The sequence below is a fragment of the Phodopus roborovskii genome, unplaced genomic scaffold (assembly GCF_943737965.1).
Source record: "Phodopus roborovskii unplaced genomic scaffold, PHOROB, whole genome shotgun sequence".
Classification (NCBI taxonomy): Eukaryota; Metazoa; Chordata; class Mammalia; order Rodentia; family Cricetidae; genus Phodopus; species Phodopus roborovskii.
The window spans coordinates 13,708,890-13,735,914 of NW_026126408.1; the positions used below are offsets into that span (position 1 = coordinate 13,708,890).

The 27,025-nt window shown below is 47.2% G+C and overlaps 1 protein-coding gene across 1 annotated transcript in view; it reads left to right on the forward strand.

Moving 5' to 3' along the window:
* Babam2 (BRISC and BRCA1 A complex member 2) overlaps positions 1–22,610 on the forward strand; it is a 384,291-nt gene extending 361,681 nt beyond the window's left edge. The window contains exon 12 of the mRNA XM_051181825.1: positions 22,326–22,610. Within this exon, the coding sequence (XP_051037782.1) occupies positions 22,326–22,389 (64 nt within the window). The 3' untranslated portion in view covers positions 22,390–22,610. The remainder of the gene's footprint in view (positions 1–22,325) is intronic.
* Positions 22,611–27,025: the final 4,415 nt, after the last annotated feature.

Sequence of the window (27,025 nt, forward strand, 5' to 3'; positions counted from 1 at the left end):
TAGGAGGTCCACATACTATGTATGGGTCTAGACAGCTGCAATTAAGATTTAGGGTAAGACTTTTTTAAGTTGATTTAGGATGTTGGCAGAGTTCTGTTCCCTTGGGTAGTTGGACTCAGGTGCCTATGTCCTTATTAGATGTCATCTGGAGATCACTCTCAGTAGCTAGAAGCTGACTTCATTCCCTGTCTTATAACCCCTCCATTTTTAAGCCTGCCATGGTATATCAAATCTCCAGGTATTTCCAGTTTCTAACTTGTGTCCCCGACCTCCATAGCCAGATTTAAAGAGTCTATTCCACTGAATCAGTTAATCTCCCTTTCAAAAAGTCATCTGTACTGTATAAGAAAACCTAATTGCTGGAATGGAACCCATTGTTTTAAATGTCTCAGATGTTACAGGGAGCATAGAATCGTAGAATTCTACCTACTGTTTAAGGTAATGTATTGGATGTCTGACAGGGCCAGGCATGTGGCAAGCATGCAATGGATATTAACTGTCAGTGTGCTAAAGAGCAAAGGAGATTTTCAAATAAAAGGTAATGTCATCAACATGAAAGCGCACTACAGTAAAAAGCTCCAAACCCCTGTGGCCTGATAGGAGACTCTAAAACCTTAGGCTCTGGGCTCCTAAGGATTTACATCTCATCCTTCAATTGCTTAATCTGTATAAAAATAACCATTTTAAAGGACAAAAACAAAAAGCAAAATAAGATACTTAGTTTCATGTAGGTAATTTATATCTGTCTAGAAGATTGGAATGGGCAACCATTTTTATAGTACTGTTTGGTCAATGAGGTCTACATATAGATGGCATGATTGTTCATGAATCCCATTGTGTACAGCATCAGGTTGGTCCTAGCAGAAACCCAAGTGATCTTAGACTAGAACTTAACACCAAAAGCACATACTTCAATGGTTTGTCCCACATAAAATAAATAACAAGAGAAATTACTAAAGATAGTTCAAAAATGTTCCTTAGACAACACACAGTAGTAATTCATCATGTGCTTCCCAGACCATTTTCTATATCCCCTCTTGCCTCAAGGTCAGAAAAATATATGTTTTTTTTTTTTACCATCTTAAAGCAGTCCATGGCTTCCCATATTGCCTTTTCACTGTACACTCTTATCATTTGTCTGTGCAGAATAATTTATCTCTAACAAGCCGCTTTTTAATTGTATATTATAGATTATTTCAATGACTTTTCATTGTCACTACGTTAATATTCTCAAATATAATATGGGTTGTTTGATTTTTTTTTCTTTAAAGTTCTTATTAGCAAATGTCCTAATCCAGTCTCATGAACATTAGTCCTTTAAATAAAATGTCTAAATATAGATCGCCTCCTCTTGATTCAAGAGATGGAGATAGATGTAGCATCAGAATTTGCAGCCCCATCTCCAGCCCTCTCCATGGCCCCTGTAGTTCTGGAGCCCCTGGGACTCTGAACTAGGATGTGAAAGTAGTCATTGCAATTGCCTAAGACTCCTTGGAGAACAGGGCATGACATCCAAGCAGTCCCAGTGTGAGCTCCTTTGTGTGTTCATCTCCCCAGGAGTGGACCACTCCTCTGGGTTCTCTGTTGTTACCTTCTGAGCCACCTACTGCTTCAAGTGAGCTTGACCTGTAGTCCACCCTGTTCCCACCAGTCCCCATGCCTATTGAGCTGGCAGCTTGGGGATCTACTAGCTCTGTGGTTCTCATCCTCTTCATCCACACTTGGCTCTGTTCTAGGGAAACCCTGGTGAGGATCAGATAACTGTCTCCAGACCCATGACTTACTTCATCCTATCCCTTCCCTTCATGTGTGTGTTTCTAGAACTCCCACCTGACATCTAAGGATGCAGCGTTAATCAGGGAGGTAAGAGATATGACAGGCTTTGCTCAGTCACATCCCAAGTGTGGACATATGGGACAAAGGGCAAAGAAGGGTAAGAGGAATCATTCATTGGCTGAAGACAGAACAGTCCAGGGTAGACGCCAAGAAAGCTCTATCCCAGGGGCCCATGGGGGCCAGACCTTGGAACAAACATGCAACTCAACCACTGCCGTGGTTCATGGACTTTTTTCTTCGTCTCTTGCTTTGCCCTGTTTCCTAGGACTAGTTCCCTTTAAAAACTCCCAACCCTATTTCAACTTAACTTCCCTTGAGAAAGCAAAGGGAATTTTCCAAGCTTTGGGCTATCTAAGCACCCTGAGAGGACAGTTCAGGACCCAGGACTAGTGAACTGACCTGCCTGCCGAAGGCTCACTATCCCTGCCTGCCTGGGTTTCTCTGTGACTAAGTTCCTGTGTCCCTCCGAGCTTTCCCTCACAGGGCTTAGAAATGTAGAAGCTACAGAGAGAGAAGTGAAGTAAACAATATGGGATGGCTGACTCTCACAGAGCCAGCTTGAAGAGTATCTTCAAGGGACATAGTTTTTCCTCACAGAAGAGGGAGCAACAGGGATGGGAGGGGCCCAGCTCTGCCTGACAACAGGCATCCTCTCCACATTGCGTAGGTCAGCGAGAGCGTGTTATTTATTAGAGCCTGACATCTGTTGCTGTGATATGATAAGCTCCATTAAAAAGCCTGGCCATCAGTTACTGCTTATACAGCTTCATCCCAGAAGGAGCCTCTCAGCATTCTGAGAGCCTGCACAGCCCTGACTGTACCGGGCACCAGCATTTGCTGCCCTGCCCTGCCTCCTCTCTCCATGGGAACACCAAGCAGAGCAAACCCCCTCAGCAGGACCCCTTGGCCCATCTTTTCTTGGTCCTTCTTTCTGCCCCACAGAGGGCTGGTTTTGAGCTCTCTATCCACTCTTTCTCAGTGGAAAACAGGGTTTGGGCTTACGTTTTGACCTCAATTGCACAGGCAAAAGAAACTAGCCTAAGCTGGGCTTATCAGGGCAAAGCTGGAGGATGGAGGGTCTAAGAGATTGCCACATCTTTGCCAGAGACAGGCATATGTTACTCCATTGTGAGGACTATTGAGTGCTCAGGCATGAGTTCTAATCATACCGCCCCTGCCCTGAGGAAAGTGTTTCCTATTACTAGGCAAGGCTGCCTGATTATTTGTGAGTTATAGTCAAATATTTTCTTACTTGGAAAAAATGTACAGAAAGGAAAAGGTTGAGAGGTTCTGGTTTGAGGCTTTTAATAACACGCTGAAGAGGAATGTACATTTATTAAGAACATCAGAGTTCTCTTTGAACCACTGGAAGAAGACATACATAGGAAAACAAAGAAAATTCAAAGAATAATGGCTGTAAGCTAGGAGACCTGGCTGTCATCCAGGCTCCATTCTTAATTTCCTGTGTGATCTTGGGAAGGGCGTGTCACTTTTTTCTGGGCCTTGGTACCCTCTTCTGAAAGCACAGGTAGGCGAGTACCTACCTGTTACCACTGAACTCTGATAGATTGGTGGGAATTTGAAGTGAAAAGTATCTTTAAGATAGCTTGTCATAGTTTTTTTTTTTTTTTTTTTTTTTTTTTTTTTTTTTTTTGTCTGTGGTTTTTTTTTTATCCATATTGAAAAACATCCATCCCTGTTACCAGAGGTCAGACACAAATTGAAATCTCACTAAACAGAATTAAGGACACTGTGTACGTGACGCCGTTTGTACAGCCTGCATCTGATATTTATAGAACACTTCAGCTGTGGAATGTGCACACATATGCCCTGAACACACGCCCTGTAAAATAATTCTAGATGCAGTACATTTTCAGATGTCAAGTTAAAACAGCTTCCTGGGAAATAGGCTTGACTGTTCAGATGTGCGCCTTGGTTTCTGACAGCTGCCACCAGGGCTGCTCCAGGCTGCCGTGTGTGATCAGGAGTCCAGCCGAGGCAAGAAAGCCAAGGCTCTTGTTTCTATCGCTTCTCATTAGAGCAGGGATTCTAGAAATTAAAAAAAGGGGGGGGGGAGGGAGGAGAAGAAGGAAGCATGAAAGGATGATCACAGAATAATTAGGACCATTCCTACTGTGCAGATCATGGTGACAAGCAGAGGCCTTACTTCTGTGGGAACAAGAATCCCTCTTGTCTGTCATCCCATCATTCAGCACAAGGACCATGTTGAAAATGAACTAGATTCATGCCTGCTGAAGTCAAACTGGTGACAAGTAGGTAGGTCTCTAGTCTTTCCTCCGTATCCCACAAAAATCCATAGCCAACATCAGGGCAAGGCTGGGTGACCATGTGAGGAAGTAAACTTGACAGTGAGGCCAGGTTCAGAGAAGGGAAACAGGGAAAAAAAAAATTAAAAGCCAGCTAGCACAGCCAACTAGAAATATGTAAAACTTTAGCATCAATTTCAGTTCTTGGAAGAATTTGGTTAAGATGCAGAGTACAAAGGTTAGAATCCTGTGTCCTCAAAGACTGGTCCAAGATGATGCCTAAGCTGTGTGACCTCCTGCCTTTTCCCTCCTAATGCAGGTCCCCTCCCTGAGGGAAAAACATATTGGAATCAGGGTCTGGAGTGGGACAGTTTGCATATGTGTTCCCACCTGCTCAGCTGTGGAGTGGCTGCATAGTCCTCGGCTGCACAGCTCACATAGGAGGCCGGAGGCCTTTATGTATGTTCACAGGGTGAGCCCAGGATATTCTTGAGCAGAAATAACTTTCTGAGAATCTAAAGGACTTTTAAGAAAAGGTAAAATATCTGATGTAGAGCTAAACTTTTTATTGATGTTTATAAATGAGAGAAAAGAGTAAGGGACACTACAACGGAATAGGCCAAAAAGCAACGTGACCCTTCACAGTGACCTCCAAAAGAGCAGCGGGTTGGTACACAGTGAGAAGTGGACCCGAAATTCCAGTGACTCCTATCTTCCAGGCAGACACTTACTCATGCCCAGTGGAAAATGGAAGGCAGGAAAGCAGAAGTCAGGTCAAGAGGTGCATAGGTCACCTAGGTCCAAAGTTACTTCTATGGGGGGAAGAAAGGTAATTCATTGCTTTGTGTCCCATGGAAGGTCAGTGTTAGGATGCCCAACAGGGAGAAACAGGGCATAGCAGTTAAGGGTTGCCAAATCAATTCAGCAAATATATAGGAAGTCACTACATACAGAACACATGCAGAGCCCTGGGGACTCCAGCACACACACACACACACACACACACACACACACACACACACACACACACAACATCACATGCAGTGTTACTGCTCTATGGGTACAACTCAGTGCCCATATACCCATATTTCAAAGAACCCCAGCTATTATAGCCAGTCACTAATGGAGATTCCTCTCCTACACTAAGGCCTTCCAGGGAATTACCTGCTCAGTATTCAACATATGAGTTGGAAGTACATGTTGATGGGGAAGTGATTTTAGTGCCTGGAGTAGTGTTAGCTAATGGTAGCTGCTGTTATCAACTGCCACACTGAGGCATTTGATCCTTTTTTCTGTTTGCAATAAGATTTACTGGTCCATAGGCCTACCTAAATGTAGATAAGTAAATATTACAAATCCTTCATAGCCTTGGGAATAGTGATAAAGGTAGTCCAAGCATCATGTCTCATGTCAAGCTCTAGCTCAAGAACCTGATAAAGGAACCCTTGTCTTGGACCCTTTGTCCCTTTTGTTGCCAGCCTAGAGCTTTCCAAACCTACTCTGGTTCTCTAGTGTTAAAAATGCCAGGCAGAGAACTGGGGAGATGACCAGTTGGCAAAGTGCCAGCTTGGCAAGTTGCTTGAGTTTGATCCCCAGAACCTGAAAAGCCAGGTACAGTGCACATGTGTGTACTGATGGAGAAGCTGAGGCAGGTAGATCCTGAGACTTGCTGGCTGGTCAGCCTTGCCTCCTTTGTAAGTTCCAGGCCAGTGAGAGACCCAGTCTCCAAAAAAAAAAAAAAAAAAAAAAAAAAGTGGACAACATCTGAGGAATAACACCCAAGGTTGTCCTCTAGTTTCCACATGCTCGTGTGCGCACGCGCGCGCACACACACACACACACACACACATACACATGCACGAATTCACATATAGCCATTCCCACAGAAACAAACTTATCATGAAGTACCTCCCTTGCAGAACATAACTACACTAGAGGGACAAACATTTTTTTTTTTTTTAAGTTTGAATGTCCTGGAGCTCCCTGTGGGGGTGCACAGTCCTGGCAGTATGAGCAAGCCAGAGCAATCTGCATCTAAATGCAGGATTGTCTCTCAGGTAATAAAAGCTCCACCCAGAGGACCATGACAGGTACAGGCAGTGCTGATGGCCCCACTGTGTGTGAGTAAGGATGGGTGTGAGATAGGAGGAGTGTCGTGTGCTGGCCTCTGTGGACCTAAACACACACTTCAGACCTTCATGCCTCTAGTGGGAAAGTCTGGTGAAGGATTTTTCTCTTCAGAACATTCTGCGGACCGTTGGTAGAATGCACAGCCTCTGTGGTCTAGTAACATCTCACAGAATAAGAGGCAGCCTCAACATGGAATTAGCACCCTCTTCCTGGACTCGAGACAGGCCCCACCCCCAAAGCGTGATGCTAATGGACTTACTGAGACCTGCCCTAGGACTCTGAGACAACTGAGGATGATTTAGAAGGAAGGTGCTCTGCCCCTTCTGTCCTCTGTTTGAGGCTTTCAGTGATTATTCAGGGGAGCAGAGAATTCCCAGCACCCTTGTTTCTGAGTAGTTTCTGTGGATTTTGTGATAAGCTGTCCCCAGGCTGTGTCTGGTGCTCAAGCACAGTCCTTTGAGACACCAGTCAGCTGTATGTGAGTTCTTAAGCCCTGACAGACCACACTGGTGGGAACTGGTGGCATTTCCTAAGACCACAGCTGATCCTAGCCTGCCCTGTTCATGCTTCCTTGCTGCATCCTCTGCCCCACCGTGACCAAGTGTTCTGTGGTTGGGGTGGAAAACTCCACCGTAGAGAAGACAGTGTTTAACTTCAGTTTCAGGGAAGACCGTCCATGTAACATGAGGTGAGAGTTAAAACAAAGCAGGGCGTGTGTTTGAGCAGAGTCGTACCCTTGGGTTTAAGAGTGACTTTGACCTCTTATTCCTCCCAGACTAGAGTGATTATCCAGCTGCCAGAGAGTTCTTGGAGGAATCGCTCCATTAAATGGTGTCACTGGCAAGGTGGTATTAACCCTAAGACCAGTTTTATCTGAATGTTGTGAAAGCAAACTTGACCGTGCAGGCAGAGCCAGCCCACGTAGAAGCCCAGAGCATGATCATGGGATCTTCCACTCTTTTCATTTTCTGGTTCTTGCCTCAGCCTGTCATGAGACCAAGAAAACTTGTTTTGAAAATGCTTGACAGCCAAAACAACCTGTTCTCAGCCTGGACAAGAGGGCTTGTCCTCTCTGACCGTTTCTGAGCTGTTGGATACTGGACTAACTGCTGACTGGAAAAAATGAATTTGCTGCTTTCTTCTCATATTGTTCACAGACAGGTGCCAGTGGCTTCCCAGTTCCTTTTGGCCTCTTTTCATAGCCCTACCCCTGTGACACTTTAAGACTGTGTCTGAGTCTCACCGAGAAACAACCACGAGCAGCGTACACTAGGAAAGCCATAGCCCCTGCTCTCATCAGTGCAAGCCAAGCTGCTATCCCAGCTCAGACAGACTATAGCCACACAGAGATGTCTAACCTGTGATTTTCCACTCTGTGCTTGGTCCCTTCTGCTAGGGTGAAAGTCTCACTTAAAATCTCCAGTTTTCCAAGTGGCCATTTTCCTTTCAACTTGGGCAGCTCGTGGGCCTGCTCTGTTCCCCACACAAAGCCTTGCAAATTCAGTCTTGGACAGCCACATAATTCCCTGAAAGTGTTGCTTCACCTGTCTTCCTCTACACAGAGAAGGTACAGACTAGAGAAAGGCTTGGTGGGCAGTCTGAAAGTCTACACTCCCAGCACCCGTGCTTAGGAATAAAATGTTCATTGGAACAAGCTACCCCCATCCATTTACGGCCATGATCAGTATGGAGCAGATTTGAATTGTGACAGAGAATATGACCTACAAGCTGAAAATATTTATCTGGCTTTTTGCAGAATATGTGCTGCCCTTTAAACTGGAGAAGGTCTGAATTCTAACAAGGACTGTGGCCCTCAAAGTGACCAATAAAGAGCTGACTAGGAAAGGGTCTCTTTCCTATGCCCATAGTTGGCAAATGCAGGATATACTCTGGCATTGTGGAACTGCACAGAGGCTGGGGAGCTTATTGTGCTGTGTTTTTACAGAGTCTGTTTTGCTGTGTGTCTGTATTTATTTGTTCATTGGTCTGCTGGCTGTGACACCCATGGTGTCTACTAATTTTAGGTGGGGTAGGGGGTAGGGGGCCTTCCTTGGCCACGTGGGACTGACTGTATTCGGTGGCTTGGTTCAAGGTGGAACACCCATTTGTACCCACATGGAAGGGAATGCTGATTTGAATAGTGACTCATCCACTTGGTAAACATGGTGGGTTAGAGAACCGCATGCTGTCTTTAGGAACCCAGATGCCTGCCCAACCCTCTCCCACCCCTACTCTGTCTGGATTTGCCTTGTCTCCCGGTCTGAGCAGTGGGGTGGGGAAGATGGCCAAAGGTGGACAGGTGATTGGTGAGCTCTGGTAAGAAAGCCAGAAATTGTGTCAAAGGGGGCCTCTAAAATGTGACCTAGGAAGCACTTAATCTGTCACCTTTTCCCACTCAAAGCCATTGTAAACAAGATTGATATTTATAGATTTAGTTTTTGGTAATTTACTTCTCATGCCTCTGTTCTCTACCAACTTTGTAGTGACCAAAACTCAAAATGGTCCTCTCAGGACCACTTTGGTCTACAAGGAAGCTTTGTGAAGACTAGGAAGGGGCATCTCTGCCCCCTTTGGGTTGGTGCAATTTCACTGATAACTTGGAATAAAGCTGTCCCATCTCTCTGATCCTGCAGCTCAGGATGCACACACAGCTTAGCCAGCTGAGCCCAGGTTTTGCATTGGTCCCCTCATGCTGCTACTACAGCAAAACTTGCTGTACCCCAAATGCATCAGCAGCTCCTGACACCCACCTAGTTTGTCTAGAGTCCTATAGCGTGGTCCTAGCCCACTCGCTAGTACATGCCCTTGCCTTTGAGATCCCAGCAAACATGGATGGTCACTGTTAACACCCTGACATTGCTCCCCCCCCACCCTCACCCCAAAGCAAGGCTGCAATAGGACATGGCTCCCAGATATAGGATTGAATTGGGTGCTCTATGCCTGGGAACAGATATGTGGTCATCCCATTCAGGCCTTGTTAGGGCAGTGCCTCATGTTGGTCCTACCTTGCCAACTTCTGACCTAAAACTAGCCCAGTTTTGAGGAATGCTGCCTCAAAGGCAGCACACAAACAGCACCAAGACATGTGCTCAGAGGTCCAGGGTAGATGGGCTCCTCATGGGGGACTGACCTCATTCCTGAGGCATTGGGTTACATGCTGCCCAGTGGGTATAGTGATGGATGGCATTCCACTGGGACAGCAGCCACCCCACACAGCATGCTCTCAGAACTATTTGCAGAATGCTGTTATGAGCTCCCTATGGATCCTGCATTGTGGTCAGATCTTATTCCACTCCTCAGTTCATGCTGGGAATTATCATTGAACTAGGCATGTGAATGGATTTTTGAAAGATTTCCATCTTCCACTTCTCAGCCTGCATCTGACATGGGTTCCCAGAGGCTAGAGGAAGATGAAGAAAGAGAGGCTGGGTGCCTGCAGTAGCTGAATCCTTCTATTTATTTCCTGGCCTTGTTCTCAGTTTGAAAAGACTGGGAAGACAGGGAATGTCATTCATCACTGTCTTGAGCCTCTAACATATAAAGTACAGTAAGTTCCCTACTAAGAAACAACCATGTCCTATGGATGCAGTATTTCCTTTTTGTTGGCCTCAGAAGATGGAGTTGTGAGGATGAAGGGCAGTTGTGCACATCAGTACCACCTACCACATGGGGAGATAGCAAGGTGGGCAAATGGGTCAGTATGGGACTGGCCACGTCTGGTAGCATATGACCTGTGACTGTACCCAGGGCCTAAGATTGTAAGTGCATTGCTTCTAGCCAACAGGCTCCTGATGTTGTCCAAGCAGACCATGATGGCTGTACACAGACAGGGTTGAGGCAGCACTCCAAGGGTCCTATCACGTAGAACACGGTACACCTCAGACCATGTTCCTTCTGTCCTATGTCTGAGCTTCATTAGCCATAGAAGGCACCAAAGATCCTCCCAAAGCTAGTAGTGTGCTGTTGGCAACATACTTGACATTGGGATGCTCCAGCCTCACTGCATGTCTGTTTGTGGTTATTGTAAAGTAGAATATAACAGGATCTACTTATTATGGAGTAGAGTAGCAGAATCTATCCTTTACATTCTGTTATTTGGATTACAATGAAGTTATTTTTAAGAGCACATTATAAATTGCAAAATACCAAGTGCCAAGTTAGTTCATTCACTTAACCAGCAAACACTGGAAACTTACATGGTGCCAGGCACTAGTTAGACAATGGGTCCAGGTCTCTCTGGAAGCCTTCCAAGGAGGGAGGTGACTCAGTCGGTGAAGTGCTTGCTATACAAGCATAAAGATCTGAGTTCAAGGCTTAGCACCCATGCATGTAAAAAGCTAAGCACAATGCTTCACACTCAAAATCCTATGACTGAAGAGGCAGAGTCAGGGGATCCCTGGGTCTTACAGGGCCTAATATCAGTCCTCAGGCACTAGTGAGAGACCCTGTCTCAAGAGACAAGTGGACAACTCCTGAGGAACACCACTTGAAGTTGACCGCTAGCCCTTCAGATACATGCATACATACATGTGAATGAACACACACACAAAGAGGGAGAGAGAGAGAGAGAGAGAGAGAGAGAGAGAGAGAGAGAGAGAGAGAGAGAGAGATTCAGATAACAGTGAGAGTAGAAAGAAAACTAAGTGGGCTAGAGTTCTCCCAGTGTCTGGCAGTGTGCTTTTATTACCCAAAGCAAAGAAACCCAAGGACATCCCCAAACACAGAGCAGGCAATGGGTGTGTATCTGGATTTAGTTCTAACACAGTTGCAGGGTGTTTTCCTGGCCTATGAATAACCAGGAAGTGCTGTCTGCAGTCCCTTTGTCCTTTCCCAGTCTTCTCCCAAGGAATGGCCCAGGCCAAGCCAAGACCAGAATTGATCCTCCAGTTCTAGACCAGGCTCTAGGAAATCAAGTAAAGTCAAAACAGGAGGTGGCTGTGTCCCCACAAGCAATTTTTAGGAAAACAGCATTGAAGGCATGCTCAAATTCCTTCTGTGGTAAGCTGCTGTGAGAAAAAGCTCACTCAAACAAGGGGCTCTTGGGAGGGAAGGGTGGGTGTCCTCTCAGGCAGTAAACAGAGCAGCAAGGATCCTGAAATCACTTGAGAGAGGAGGTATCATCTCCAGGAGAGCTGGCTTCTTGAAAATCAACTTCACAAATGATTCCATGTGCTGCCTCTCTGCCTCTCACTCAAGTCCAGAGCCCCCTGGCCTCTGATTCCCAGGGCAAGAAGGTGTTGGACTCTCTTGTCTGTCGGTTCCCAGCTCACCATGATACATCCTTTTCTTAAGTTTAATACCAAGCATGTATTCAATGACATATTCAATGAGCAGAAGGACAAAATGAGAGGGGGGGCAGAACAACAACAACAATAACTTAGAGATTATTATTTGTCAGGATCTTCTACAGAAACTAGCCATAGAAATTGAAAATGATTGTTCTGGCATGGAGTTAAGAACAGAACCGACGCAGGGTGTAGTGGCATACATCTTTAATCCCAGCACTGTGCAGCAGAGGCAGGTGGATCTCTGTGAGTTCAAGGGCCAGTGTAGTTTAAATAGTGAATTCGCTGTATAATGAGACCTCAAACATTGTGGGTAAAGCAAGAAAGATGGCTCAGCAGTTAAGAGTACTGGCGACTCTTCCTGAAGACCCAGGTTGGATTCCCAGAACCCACAACCATCTATAACTGCAGCTCCAGGGAATCCAGTGCCTTCTTTTGTACATATTCTGTATGCTACCAGTCATGCATGTAGTTCACAGACAAATGCAAGCAAAATACCCATATACATAAAATAATGAAATAAAATTTGAAACCTGAAGAAGAATAGCCCTGTAAGTGGACAAGAGATATAACTCAGTGGTAGAGCTCTTGCTTAGTATGTTGGGTCAGTCTCCAGCACTAAAGTAGAATAAGAAGAAAGAACATCCATTCTGTCAGTAGTCAATTGGGACATTTCAGTGTCACTGAGGTGTTGCTTCCACTTGCCCCAAGATAAGCCCAGAAAGCACTAGAGTCAGCATCCCAGAGCTGGAGCAAAGTAGTCCCAAGAGATGCATCTATAGCTTGGCAGACCAAAGCCATAAACACTCAGGAGCCTCCCTGTAACACTCACGGAGGTGGGACCCAGCTCAGCTGGCACAGCCCTGGCCACCCAACCACTGTGTGCATGACCTGCAAAGCTCGGGCCAGGCTTACCACAGAAATGGACTTCTATGCAAGTATTGTGTTCCCTGTCCCAAAAGGCACCCAAGTGTGTCACCCCTCACAAGTGCCATCAGGGCAAGCCCTTCCTCAAACAGCCTGCTCAGATCTCTCCCAATGCTGTGCTTCTCCAGTACCAAATTGGTGTCCAGCAGTTAGCCAAGACAGGATAGCTGGGACATGGTTGGCATAGGAAACTCCACTGCAGAGCCAGATGTTAACCCAGCCCTCAAGAGAGAAGGGGTTGGATTTCCAAGAGGCAAAAGGGCCACCCAGCATGCTTCAGAGTACAGGAAAGTATCCTGGACCTGTGAAGTAAAGGGGCTTCTACCTAGCTGGCTCCCAGACTTGTGAATGAAAATTAATTATTGTTTGTGATATACTTTAAGATCCCCGATGAAAGGCCTTGTATAAATGCAAATTATTATTATTATTGTTATTAAAGATGCTAGACGTCTGGCCTGCTACATAATGTCCTGACGTAGATCTGAGCAAAAAAGATAGTTTTCTCACTCACAGTAAATGAGTGAGCCAAGGAGGACTTAGCCCATGATGAAAAGCAAAGCACCAAGCTCCTTATAGGACTAGCATAAAGCTGTCTGACCAGGGAGTCAAATGTCCATGTGCTCCCTGAGGGCCAGGGCCCTGCTCACATGCATTGCTTTACCCCTGCAGGGCCCAGCTAGCAGTGGGCCATGCACTCTCTGAGTGTGTGTATATCCAGTTGTCTGTTCACTTGAAGAATGGAAGGAAGATGGCCCGGATGGATATTGCCCATCATTCTGAGGATCCTGGGTCAGATCTGTAGATACAGAGGGGCTGTGTAGATGCCTCAGACATAGGCAGTGTCTGGTAATGCTTATTAAGACTTGGAGGGAACCCCTCTAGCAAAGCACAGGGAGAAGTCACTTATTAAATTACTGCTTCCCACCTGAGAAACTACCTATGACTAACGTGGGTGGGTTGACACTAAAGCAATACTAATAACAAACAGTGACAGATAATAATATACTTGACCTAGCAGTTGTCTTAGAAACCATCCCTTCATTTTACACATGAGGCTTCTAGGGCCCAGAGAGGTAAGGTGGCTTATCCAAGGTCCCATTTTACAGCACTGGGCAACAACTCTAGAGAGTTTGAAGCTTACGGATGACATTTGTGGTAAAGAAAGCTTCTGGGTACCCCTTGTTGTTCTGGGACTCATTATTTAGGGAACGTTTGTGGTGCCTCCAGTGTCACCTGTGTGGACTATACATATCTTTCCATGAGTCCCTTTTCTTCCTTCCAAATAAGCCTCAGGGTTCACTAAGGTGAACTAAACTCCAAGGAACCCAATGGGCACACAAGGTCGGGTTTATCTCTTTTGTGTCTTGTTATCACAGTCATAATTCTACTGAGAGATTACCTAGGGCAGGGGTACCAGTTGTACCTATAGACACACTGCAAGATGGAGGGCCATTTGAGCATCTACAGAACAAATGCAGGGGTGGTGACACTTGTCCATGAGTAGCTTGAAACTCATTACTGGGTAGTTGGCTATTCTAACAAAAGTTTTACTGGATAAGAAGAACATTCAGTTAAAATGATATGGCGAAGGGGCAAATCAAGCTATGTTACCTCTTACTCCCCTGTAGATAAGGAAGTGAAGAATACCTACCTTGAAGAACAACAACTCAGAGCACTGGGTGACCAAAAGCTATGTCCAAAATCCAACAGGTGTTTCCCCAGGCAGCTGGGGAAGTCATGAGCTGCAGCCCATAGACACTGAGGTGTAGCATTCACCCCCAAAGACCATATTTACTACTTGGTAAACAATACATCATAGCCCCACTCCCAAGAAGTTTCTCCTTACAGGGAGATGATTATTTTAATCCTCCAAAAATTTGATGTCCTAAGGATGATCTTGGTCCTTTCCCTGAGTCTAGGCTAATGCCCAGTGATGCTGAATGGAAACTCTGAGGCACCTCCTCCCTGTGTTGAGACCCCACATCCCCTGCGGTCAGCCCTGCTGGTGGCCTGAGCACTTCCTCTTTGGGGGGGGGGATCATCCTTTGGTTTTTCCCCTTTTGCTTACTAACTAATGGAAGGCCATCTGTAACCATGAAGGTGACTCACCACCTAGCAAGTGAGCCAGTGAGTACCCCTCCTTGTAGCCAGGGCTATGGTCAGATGCCTGCATCCTCCATGAGCCTTCATATTGCCATGACATCCTGGCCTCTGCTAGGTTCCTGCTTGCCCTGGGCAGAGTAACCAGTGTGAGCATAATAGGCAGAATGAGACCAGGTGAACACAGGGCTGGGCTCTGCTTGGCCTCCCAAGCTCCCAGCAGCACACCATTTCTCAGTTCCCAACACCCACTACTGCTGCAACACAGCCAGACCATCCCAGTCCTTCTCAGTAGCTACGTGAGCACACTGCCCTCCCAGCCTTCCAACAATTGGTTATGATAGATAAAACACCGACTAGAGCGGAAACGTGAGATGACTTGCTCTTCAGCCCCTGCACCGCCAGGCACCCTCAGAGCAGACTCCATTCGTCCATGCACCAGCTTGGAATTCACCTGTAATGGGTCTGAGGAAGCCAGGCACCAGACACTAAGGATGGGCCATCCTAATTTCAACCTTCGAGGGGCTTACAGAAAAAGCCTGTGGACATACCATGATGCTACAGCACAGTAGGGGGCCATTGCCCAATCTTTCCTCTGTTGACTCTTTCCTGTGACAATTGTGGGCCCTTCTGTTATAGGATTATATTGTTCTAAATCACCCCCCCCAATCTGAGGAGTCCATGTAGGGCTGCTGTGTGCAGAATACTCGGTGTGAAACTGAAGGTGCAAAGATGGATGAATATGAGCAGGGATCTGCCCTCCACAGGGGGTGGGAAACTGGCTGCCATTTGACAGAGGGATTCAGTCTGAGATGAAAGCCCAGCAGAGCAAGCCAGGCCTGTGGCTCAGGAGGTTTGAGGCTTTTGGACATCCTCTCTTCCCTCTCCTTTGGCCAGCTAACCCTGTGGTCTCTTCCTCTACCTTCTCATGCACTGCACTGGGACATGGGGAGAGCCAGGGATACTTGCATCCTGGGGAGTCAATACTGGCTCCAACAATTGCAGCAAGTGGCTACAAGCTGCCCTGACTCCAAAGGGACTGGCCAGGTTGTAGGCAGAAGTTTCTGTAGGACATCTCCCATCACCAGGTTCTGGAAGACCCTCTTGGAGTGCTTCAGAAGGGCAAAGAACCACTAGGTAACCCCTGACCACTTTAGGTTTTTAAATACCGTATGATTTGGCAGGAACCAGATTCCATCCCAATACTTTGATGTGTAGAAGCGGTCTCTGAAGTCCTTCTCCAACAGCTGTTGATTGAGTTTAGCAATGCCAAGACCACAACCTCAGCCTTCTCATAGGTGAGGAGGTGAGCTGCCTAACACACAGTCTAGACACAAGTCTAAACATCCCCAACCAAGACAGGCCATGCAGGCCTGACATTGGTGCACAGAGCATCATGGAATTCAGTCTAAGGAAGACTGGGGCCCGGCCTGTGCCTGAAGCCATCAGCATGTGACATTGTGTTCTCAGCTTGACATCAAGACATTGTATCTACGGTGTGCCAATTCCTCTTTTTTATAACCTTAGACACCCCCACCTCAAACTCCACTCTGGAAACAAACCAGAGGTGCTCAAGGACTGGCATGTATAGCAAGACTGTCCATGAACCATTTACAAGCACATGTATGTTCCTAAACCCCATACCAGAGAGCCAGACCACCATGGCCCAGGGTACAACATCCAGACTCCGACTGGCAATCACTGATACACTGTGGTACCCAGAATTAGATGGACAGTTGTTACCTGGGCTTTGGAAGGTTGGGGATGAAGGACATCAAAATGGAACCATGTCTCTTTGTAGAGATCTATTATAAGCCTGGCCTTTTGACATGAAGCAAGAACCCAGAGTGAGTCAGTATTTACAGTGGCGGTCCAGGACAATGAGGACAAGGCAAGACCAAAGACCACGAGGCATGATTAGCGGAACTTGCCTTACACTATTTACAGGACTGCTTTGATTTTCATACCACAATCGGTTTTCATGTGACTGATGAAAAACATGTGCCAGTTGAAGTCACAGCTGCAGACTTCAAAACTGGAAAAGGCCGTGATAACTGTTAGGTGTTTAGAACTTGCCTCTGTTTTCAGAAATGACCTATAGCTTTATTTATATGTTCTGGACTTGCTGGCAGCAAAGGTCATGTCTCTGAACCACTTCTCCCAGCCCACCCTACCCCAACCCACCACCACACTGGCCTGGCTCAAACAAAACATCACGGGTCTCATCTTACAGTTGACCAAGGAAAAGCATTTTTTAATCCAAGTCCTGTTTTGGAAGAAGGCAAATGTTTAGGCTTTTGCAAAATAAAAAGATCTGTCTGAGGATCAGCCCAAATTACTATGCCCTTGTCTTGAGCAGCTAGTCATATGACTCTTAAACCCCTCCCATGTCAACAGCTACACCCTCCTTCATGACCAAAACACACACACACACACACACACACACACACACACACACACACACACACACACACACACACAGTAACAAACCCAGCAGGTTTAGGAGAAGATGAGTGAGGATGAGTGAGGATCTAGGGGTACCTTTGGCTGTAGAGCTCACCCTCAGATGCCACCAAACACGTGAGGACTGAGTTTCAAAAGATGTTGTATGTCCTGATGACCATAGCTGCAGGTCCAGTGTAAGAACAGCCATCTCTCTGTCCTGGCTGCCAGCTCTGTGTGATATATGAGAAAGGAGAGGGCTCGGTCAAGAAGCCAGGGAAGAGGATGAAGAACTGAGGACAGGGGCTCTCAGACCTCTGTCCCTCTCCACATAGAAGGCACCCTTCTTTCACAGTCCCACACAGTGCTTAGGGCTGTTTCTGGAAACTGTGAACCTCTCCCTTCTGCTTAGACCCAGCTTGGTCCCCATAGTAACAGTTGGCATCATTGATCATCTGTTAGGTCACTTACTATGTTCAGTGCTTATTTGAACCATCTCATTTAAGAACCTTTTAAGGTAGCCACCTAATCATTCCATATTGTAGATGAAGAAACAAAAGCTAATGTCATTTGCCCAAGGGATCCAGCTAGAAAGGCACATGAACAGGCCTGAAGCTGAGGTCTGGCCGGCTTCAGAACCTACTCTGCCTGACCTGTCATCCACAGCCTGCAGCCACATGCTTCAGTCAGTTGGCTGTGTGGAGGAGAGAGCTGCATCCAGAGAGAAGTGTATCAGCCCTGGGTCCAAGGCCAAGAGAAGGAGGGCTGCTAAGTGCTTCATCTCCTGGCTCCTTGCCCTGTTCCACGCAGAACTGACCCAGTCACAGCCTGGGATCCCTTCCCTCTGCATGCTGTTTTCTGGGATTCTCGGGTTTTCTGAAACCCTGAACAAATGAGGCTTCAATCAGACAAGAGTCTCAGAACCTTATTTTACCCTAAAACATAATGGACTCTCAATTGGTCTGAAACGAAGACTTCTAGCGTGAGTACGGTGAGGAACTTGGCTGATGCCAGATGCCAGACATCTGTCTCCTGCCCCCACTCCCGCCCCTGAGCAGCTAATGCTGAGGCAAGGAACCTTTCCCACCACATCACACACTTGGGAAGCTTCCTGGACACTTTGCCTTTGGTAACAGATGCAGATACCTAGTGCCATTAGCATGCTGTGCCCTGGCAGCTCTTCGTTTTCTCTGATAAAAAGTGAAATAATTGAAAACAGTGATCTAGAAACATCTATAGATGGGTGGGCACCAGGTGTCATTTTCCCCTTCCTGCACCCGCTTCCCCTCCCTTAACTGACTTAATGAGGATCCAAGCTGAGAAGTGATCCCTACAAACAGCTGGTAGCATCATGCCTTTAAATAGCCCTCGCCACACTTCCCCCTTAGAGGCACAGTTTGCCCTGGCAGGGAAAGCCCGGGACACACAGGAAACTTGAGAATTTTCTGCAAAGGAAAGAGCTTGCCTGTCAGTCATGCTCCCTGCTGTAAGGACATTCCATCCCCTTCCCCAAGAGTGTTCCCAGGAAATACTGAACTGGGCAGCTGAGTAGCTCTAGAACCTGTGAGACTCTGGTCCTGGGAGCGATGGCCAGGGACCTTGGAACTCTGGCTGCCAGGCTCATGCCACTGCCTGGAGCAGCCTGCACCACTCACTCACTAGCCGTGTTAGTGCCCTAAGGGAACCTAACTACAGCCACTTCCCTATCGTGTGGCCGGAGTGACCCTGTCCACAGTGACCTTGAAGCAAGGGCTGCAGAGACTAGTGGTAGCCGTCCACTCTGGCCCTCAGACTAAGGGAGTCAGCTGTCCCCAGCTACACATCTAGATAGTTGGGAAAATAGAAACCACTAGAACATGTAAGGAATGAACACCCATCGTGTCTGGCTGATGGCCAAGGTTGCCACACTGTCCTTTGTGAGCCTCGTGTCAGGGCTTCTTTTGATCCATGCAGCTTTGTTCGAGATCAGAGACCCCTCCTGCCACATCACAGTCCTTCCTTATGCATTATGAATGTTTGGTCTGGGGCGGCAGAGATGGCTCAGTGGTTAAGAGCACTGATTGCTCTCCCAGAGGACCCAGGTTCAATTCCTAGCACCTACATGGCAATTCACAACTGTCTATAATTCCACTTCCAGGGAACCCCAGCACATAAAATATAAACAAACAAATAATTTTTAAGAGGATGGTTGATCTGGTGCAGCTGTGCTCAGTGTTTTAAAATCAAGTATCTGAGAATGGCATTGATTTAGCCACAGTGGTGCTTTATCTGTCTTCCTGTTGTTGTTGGTGGTACAGGTGGAATTTTAATGGACCAGTTTTCTCTGTCTACATTTAGTGAAGTATTGTTCTCTCACCCACCTTTAACAGTTAGTAACAATGTGTTTAAACCAGTCCTTGCCTACCAGTGGCTGTCATGAGCTATATTCACTAAAGCCACCATGGACAACATGCTGGACCAGATCTAAGCCAGTAAGCCCCTTTCTCAGGGGAGAACAATGTGACCTGCCAGGGAGGATGTGTGAATCTGGGGGCCAGTGCCCCGCAAATGTCAGAGATGGCTATGTGCAGAAGAGTCACCTGGTGACCAAGAGACTTGGAAAGCAAGAACATCTAACTAAATGGGAGTCAGGGTGGAGAATGGCATGTGTAAGCAAGTGGAAATCATCAAGTGCAGAAGACAGGGGCAGACACATAGATCTGGGGCTCGTGTACTCAACTATGGGTGGCTCGGGGTGTCTGTGCCATCCCTTAGTTGCATAATATCCATGTGATAGGAATGGAAGTGTGCCTGCACTTTTTCTTGAAGAGAGGGTCCTTTGTTTTCCTTACTTCTCAAAGGAATACCTACCTCAAAAGATTGAAGAATGCATTTGTTAAAAACAAAACAAGTAGAAGCCAGATAGTGAGAAGCACTGGGAGACAGGGCAAGAGTTGTCTTGGTCAGGCATCATCTCTGCAGCAGAAAAGCAAGGCTGGCCTGAGTCCTAAGGGAAGTGGGCTTCTGCAGCAATATTGTTGAGAGGTAGCAAGATTGAAACAGGAGTATCACCAAAAACAAAGAAAAGAGTCAAGGGTGGATTCCCTGCAAGGATTTAGGGAGCCATGGAAACTAAAGGCTGTTACAGAAGTGCAAATTGGCCAGAGCCAGAGCGTCTTCTAGGTCAGAATGTCCTGCGGGTGGTTGGGACTGTGAGACTGGAAATTTGGGAGGAGAGAAAGGGCGGGGACCAGGCTAGAGCTACTGCCAGTGATGCAAACCTCCAAACGACCATGAACTTGCTCTACATGAGGGGAGTAGAGAGCAGGGGAAGACGAGCTCCAAGACAAATTGTTCTGGGGGAGAGAGGCAGGAGATCTAAGAGGCCTAAAGTCACAGAATTACAGGGAGAGAGAGAGAGAGAGAGAGAGAGAGAGAGAGAGAGAGAGAGAACACTTCCAGAGAGGACAGTAGCTTCTAATGCTGCAGAGATGCTGTGTATGTGAGTACTGAAAGGGACAGCCAGTACAGGACACACCAAGACCAAGGTCTCAGTGCAGAGTAGATTTATGTGCCCCAGAGTGACTGCCTCTGGATAGAAAGGAGAGGGACGTGACCCATAGGCAAATGGCAGTTTATAAAGGGGAGAGGGGGAAACCCTGTGTTAGGATGAGGTGTTTAATTTTGATTGCTGGACTAGCTGGAGCTTGGTAGCCCGGCTCACGAGGAGGAAGTAGCCAAATAAGGGAATAGACCTTGGCTTGCTTTAGGAATATAATCTAATGGTTTTTTAACAAGATGGGGAAGGGTAAAAGGCAAAATCTTTGGGTGCCATGTTTGCCATGCTCGGGCCTGCTAGAGCCCTTCTGAGAGCCCCCACATTCTAACCTAATTAGAAGGGGTTCAGTGGAGTTGGTGGAGGAGGAGGGCAGTGTATCATCAGAAACTGCATTTACCCTGGTCTAGAAATGACCTCCCCAGGGCCTGTGGGGTTGAGGGACACGCTATGCTGTGCCCCAGGGTCTGTGCTGGCGCTGACCCTGCTCTCTCAGGTGGGTTCTTTTGCCCTACCCTCAGTACTCAGGCAGGTGCTCAGTCACTCCTCCACACCTAACTTGGCTCTCCTCGCCTCCTAAGAGCTGGAGCCTGGAAGCCAGGCTTATTAGAATCAGATCTTTAATAAGATGGGTTATGTGGATAGTGGCAGCTCTTAAGGGTGCCTTCTTGTTGCTCTTCTGGGAAAGCAGCATTATTGGGTGAGCTACCTCTGGATGCCTAAGGGTGACAGAGATTACAAGGGACTGGGTCAAGGACAAGGAGGCAAGCCTGGGAAATGAAAGGTCTCTATCTCTGTATCTCTCTGTCTCTGTCTCCCCCTCCCAGTTCCCACTTTCCAACAGGCTTCTGCCTCTGCTGTGTCCTCTGCCGGTAACAACCACCTCAGCCTTTCAATAACTACCTGGTAGGGTCCACAGTGCCACCCGAGATGTACCTAGTACCCACCTCAGTATTGGTTCTGTGATTCCTCCTCTAAATGGACCTTCATGGGAGGTTCCCCATCTGGGTCATTCAGTGCCTGGCACAGAGTAGACTCAGCACATTCCGTCTCCTGATGTGGAACATGGCTTTCCCTCAGCAGAGTAGAAATCTCGGTCAACCATGGTGGCTCATATCTATAATCCCAGCCCTGAGTAAACTGAGACAGGAGGATTACTGGGAGTTAGAGGCCAGCCTGGGGGTACCTAATGAGTTCTAGGCTTGCCTCAGATATGTAGTAAGGGCTAGTTTGGCTACAGAGTAATACCTTGTCTAAATGGAAAAAAAAAAATTGGGTATCCAGAAGATATGTTCTCTCTCAGATTCTGCCTGTCTTTAGAAGACACCTGTGTTTTGGAAGTAAATACAAACTGTAACTCATTTAGGAATCCTTATTAGACACAAAGTCTAATAAGTCACAAATCCAACTTAGGAGAATATGACCCTGTTGGTATCTTCAGTCATGGAAATGACTGGGTGTCAAAATGGTGGCTCTCTATCCTACATACAGCTTGGCTCAAATCCTGTCTTTCTCCTAGGAAAGGGCAGTAGATTCTCAGGATGTCTAATAGACCCAGCAGGCGGGAAAGTCAACGTACAGGCTTGTTAAATAGCCTGAGAGGTAGCACAGGAGTGAGCTGCATGTACCACCCTTGGAACAATCCAGAAGGTTTTGCCTTGGAGAGAAGGAGAGTCCATGAACAGTAACAACTGTTCTGAGTTAGGTCAAAAGCTCTTAGTCATTTTTTTTTTTTTTTTTTTGTTCAAGCTGTTTATGCTAATCACGATTTTGTTTTGTTTTTTCTCTCCTCTTTCCCACCAGGGCTTATTTCAAAACCTTTGTCCCTCAGTTCCAGGAGGCTGCATTTGCCAATGGAAAGCTCTAGGAAACACCAGTGTTGAGAGGCAGCCAACCAGACTGCTCAGTCCACATGCGTGTCAGCGCACAGGCTACTTCCTGGAAGCCACTTGGAATGTCTTCATGGCGGCCTTTTGCTCACACAGCAGCTCTGCCTGCCCCACACAGCCCTGTCCTCCTGGAGCCCAAACTTGAGCTGGCTGGTAGAACCCTGACCCCAGCCACCCATCACTGCTGCTTGCTCCCTCTATCTTCTTTATATTTCTTGGTTGGAAGAAATAAACTCCTTTACCATTTCCAGGGAAAATAAAATGTCATGAATACACACACCCTTCTTTCAAGTCTTTGTCCTAAAGAGCTTTTAAAGTTTAAAATTCAGTTTAATACACTTGGCTTCTCCCTACCCACTGAAACTAGCATCAAGTTTGTGTGTGTGATTTATACCCCAATATTTACATTTCCAGGTGGAGTAGTCTTCTACTGGAGAAGCAACCAAAAGATTCTTAATCTATGGGGTTCAGTTGCTCACTCCACAGGCCCAGAGCCAGCTCTCAGTAACTCCTGGATCCCAGCATTAGACCAGCCACCAGCTCCCGTGTAGGTTCTAGCCTTCCCTGTCTCTCTGGGATCATGGGAGCCCCTTGGGCTGTTGTGGGAATCCATGTATTATTCATGGTAGACAAAGGCTAAGTAAGGGACAAGGGCTGTCACTAGTGTGTGTCTGACATCTCCCCTCAGTCTGGGCAGCTCTGCAGCCAAGCAGAAACATAGTAGGGGAAGCCAGGTAGATGATGCAGGCTTGTCACCCCAGCACTCAGGAGAATGGAGCCAGAAGACCACAAGTTTGAGGCTAGTCTGAGTTACCTAGCAAGACCGGTTCAGAAGCCATTGTGTCTCTCCCGCACCCCATCCTTTACCACTCCCATCAGTGTACAGAGGGAAGAATGGTGGCCAGGAGGTTCTGGGAACCCCAAGCAAAGCAGCAGTCATGTGAGAAGGAGCAGCTGGGCTGCACGTAGCTTCCCAGCCCTCACTTGCGGGCTGCAATCAGCTGAACCACTTGACAAGGCGACAAGACCTGCGCACACAGTTCTGTGTAGCATGCTTCTACCCTGAAGGCAACTTCCAGTGCACAGAAGGGCCCTGGGCAAGAGAACTAAGAGCTAAGTGCTGACCTGGCCCCTCCTGCTTTGTGAAGCTGAGCTCCTTCTGCTACGGTGGCTCTTAGAGCCAGGTTTTACCACGTAATCCCAGAAAGGAAGGAACTCTGAGCCCGTTCTTCCCTGTATCCCCAGCACCAGGAATGTTCTCAGGAGGCTAGAGAGGAGCTGGGATAGATGTGGGTGCTAGGCGGTCAACTGGGGAGCAGCCCATCTTCACACGGGGAGCTTTGCTCACTGCCCTTGGGAATTCCCAGGACAGAGTAATCCTGTGTCCACATCTCCTTCTGCCATTAACTGGTTGTATGACTCAAGTCCATCCCTCCATGTCTGTAATACTAGGAGTGGGGCTCAACCAGATGGTGGCCTCAGCTCAGCAGAATCTCCCAGGGAGCTTTTCAGGGACTCCTATGCTTGTCCCCACTATAGGGCTGTGAGCAGACTCATATGACCAAGAGCGCTAGTGTAAGTCCTGGGCAGTCTGTTGGGTGGCTCACAGATATGTGCTGAGCTCCAAGACCTCCCCTAAGGCAGCAGTTCTCAACCTTCCCAACACTTCAACCCTCTAATACAGCTCCTCATGGGGCTGACCCCAACCATAGCACTAGTTTCATTGCTACTTCATAAGAATAATTTCGCTGCTACTATGAATATATCTGTGTTTTTCCATGGTCTTCAGTGACCCCTGTGAAAGGGTCATTTGACCCCAAGGGGTCACTTAGGACTATTCTAGCTACCCTATAACCAAGGAGGGCATGCATCAGGCATTGAGTCAAGAGCTGAAGGAAGCAGGGTTCCTTGGGACCTGGCAGCCACCGCCAGCTCTGGGATGGGTTGTGTATGCAGAGACTGGGCCTCTGCCCTTCATATAGCTCCCAGCCTGAGCAGCAGTACAGTCTGCAACTGTCCCCATCTTGCCCTTGTCAATCTCTAGGGTTGACATGCCCAGGCTAGCCAGAAGATTAATGACATCCTCACATCTGAGTGAGGCAGACAAAGTCTGTCTAGGAAGCACTGTCACAGAGATCTCAGAGTAGCTTCACAGTAGACCTATGATGTAATTGAGTAGCTGGGGTTGTCGTGATGAGGAAACAGTGTCAGAGAGCTTGAATGAATTGCCCATCAATACCAGCCTGGCAAGACTGAGCCCAGATCAGAACTCTCTCACAGGTAAGGGATTACCTTACAGCCACTCTGGAAGATCTGCAGCACCTAGCATGTACAATGACTCCTCCATGGCTGTGTAGACTAGACAGAGCCCCTCCCCTAATCCTTCCCTCCCTAAACTCTCTAGCCCATTGGGTCTCAACTTTCCTAATGCTGTGACCCTTCGATACAGTTCCTCATGTAGTGCCGACTCCAACCATAAAATTAGTTCATTGTTACTTCATAACTGTAATTTTGCTACTGTTACGATTGTGATATAAACCTCTGTGTTTTCCAATGGTCTTAGGTGACCCCCATAGGGGTCATGACCTACATATTGAGAACCACTACTCTATCCCTTCTCAGAGCCTCTGGGTAGGGCAGAATTACAAGCAACCAATTTGGGGGAGTGGCCTTTGGATTCTAGGTGAGGATCCCATGGCCCTCCCAGCTCCCTCCTTCCAAGAGGAAGTAGGCATCATCAACACAAGCCCACCTGTGATGATCTTCCTGAGCAGGTCCAACAAAGATGGCGGCAGTTTGGCTTGCCTTAAATTACAAGGGCCAAGTAAGCTGGAGGTGGGATTTACAAGGTAGTAATAATGCTCTCTCCTCTATGGCACTTGGCTTCTTGAAAGCATTTTATAGCCGTTTACTAATTAGTCCTCAGCTGCACTCTGAGCAGGTACAATGAATGCTTCCTGATGGGCAGACACAGCCACAGACAAATCGTAAAAATATGCAAGGACCCTCACACAACTTGGATTAAAAAATCGCACAGCCTGGTGTTTGAATCCATGTGAAGCAGAGATGGTCAATTTCTGGTGTCCCCCCCCCAATATTTTTGAGAGAGACAGAGAGAGAGAGACTTACCAAAGAGCATGTGTGGAGGTCAGAGGACAACTTCCTAGGGCCTGGTTTTCCTCCCCATCTTGTTCTCCCACCCCCTCCCATTTTGAGGCAAGGTTTTTCTTGCTTTCTGACCCATTCTGTTTCTGTCTCCCACCCCACCATAGGAGTGTTGTGATTACAGATGCAAACCATGACATTCAGCTTTTTATATGGATCCTGAGAGCTGAACCTTGGCCATCAAGCTTGTGTGGCAAGTGCTCTACCTGCCGAGCCATCTCTCTGGTCCCATTTTCTGTTTTTCACTTCCCCTTAAGGAGATCAGTCCAAACTCCTCCTGGAATAAGAGAGCTGAACATCTTTGTGAACACAGTCTTCATCCCTACAAACCTACACATAATATATCACCCTTTAATGGGAAAGGTAAAAGGAGCCTCAGTGCATTCCCTAGACCCATGGATGTCCACCAATCTTCACAGGTGGGCTTGTTGTCTGCTAATGCTCCCCCCTGGCCACACCTCCAAACCAGTTGTATGCAGTTATTGCACTTTAGGGAGGGACGGATTAGGGGAGAGGGCTTTCCACATAGCCATGAAGGAGTCATCGTGCATGCTGGGTGCAGACCTTCCATTGTGGCTGCTTTAAGGTCAGGAATCTCCTTCAACCATTGCTCTAGGTAAGCAAGCCTGATAAACCCATTGGTCCCCTGGAGTGAACTTTGGTGGCTCACACCCTGGATTGACTTTAGGAGAAGGGAGTAGACAGTAGACATTCACATCTCCCCAAGCAAAAAAGGTGTGTTTACTAATACTTGAGTTTGCTAATACCATCCCAAAAGAAGGGACAATAGACCATAGTTAGCCAGGGTTCCACAGACATCCATCAATGTGGCTTCCAAGACCCCACTGCCTACAGCCTGATGAAGCAGATTTCCAGAGACATAAACTGCAAACAGTGTGAACTTCTGGATGAAAGAGACTTACATTCAAATCCTAGGTCTGCCCACTTAGCAGCTGATAAATATCTAACAAGCAACTTTACTTGTGATTTAAAGAAGAGAAACAAAAACACAGGGACCCTGAGTAGTATGGACTATTTGCCAATTCGAAAGTGTAATAACCCCACCAGAATGAGTTTCAAGCCACCCACCTGAAGTCACCTTACAGAATCAGGAGGCCCCTTGGATGGGGGCTCAGCTGGGAAAGCCAGCTCCAGGGGTGCAGCTGCGGACCCTGGGCTTTCTTACCCTTGCCTTTTAAAGTGGGAATAGACACCAAGTGCCACACACACACACACACACACACACACACACACACACACACACACGGCACACAGCAGCTTTTATTCCTACAGACCAGAGAAAGGTTTTTCTGGTGTTGATGTTGGCCTTTTTCTAGAAAGTCAGAATATCCCTGTTAAAAAGTTCTGCCTATGAACATGGCCTTTAGAAGGGTGACCCCATCTGGATTATCAGGAAGACAAAATGATGAGTCATCCTGTGGCTTAAAG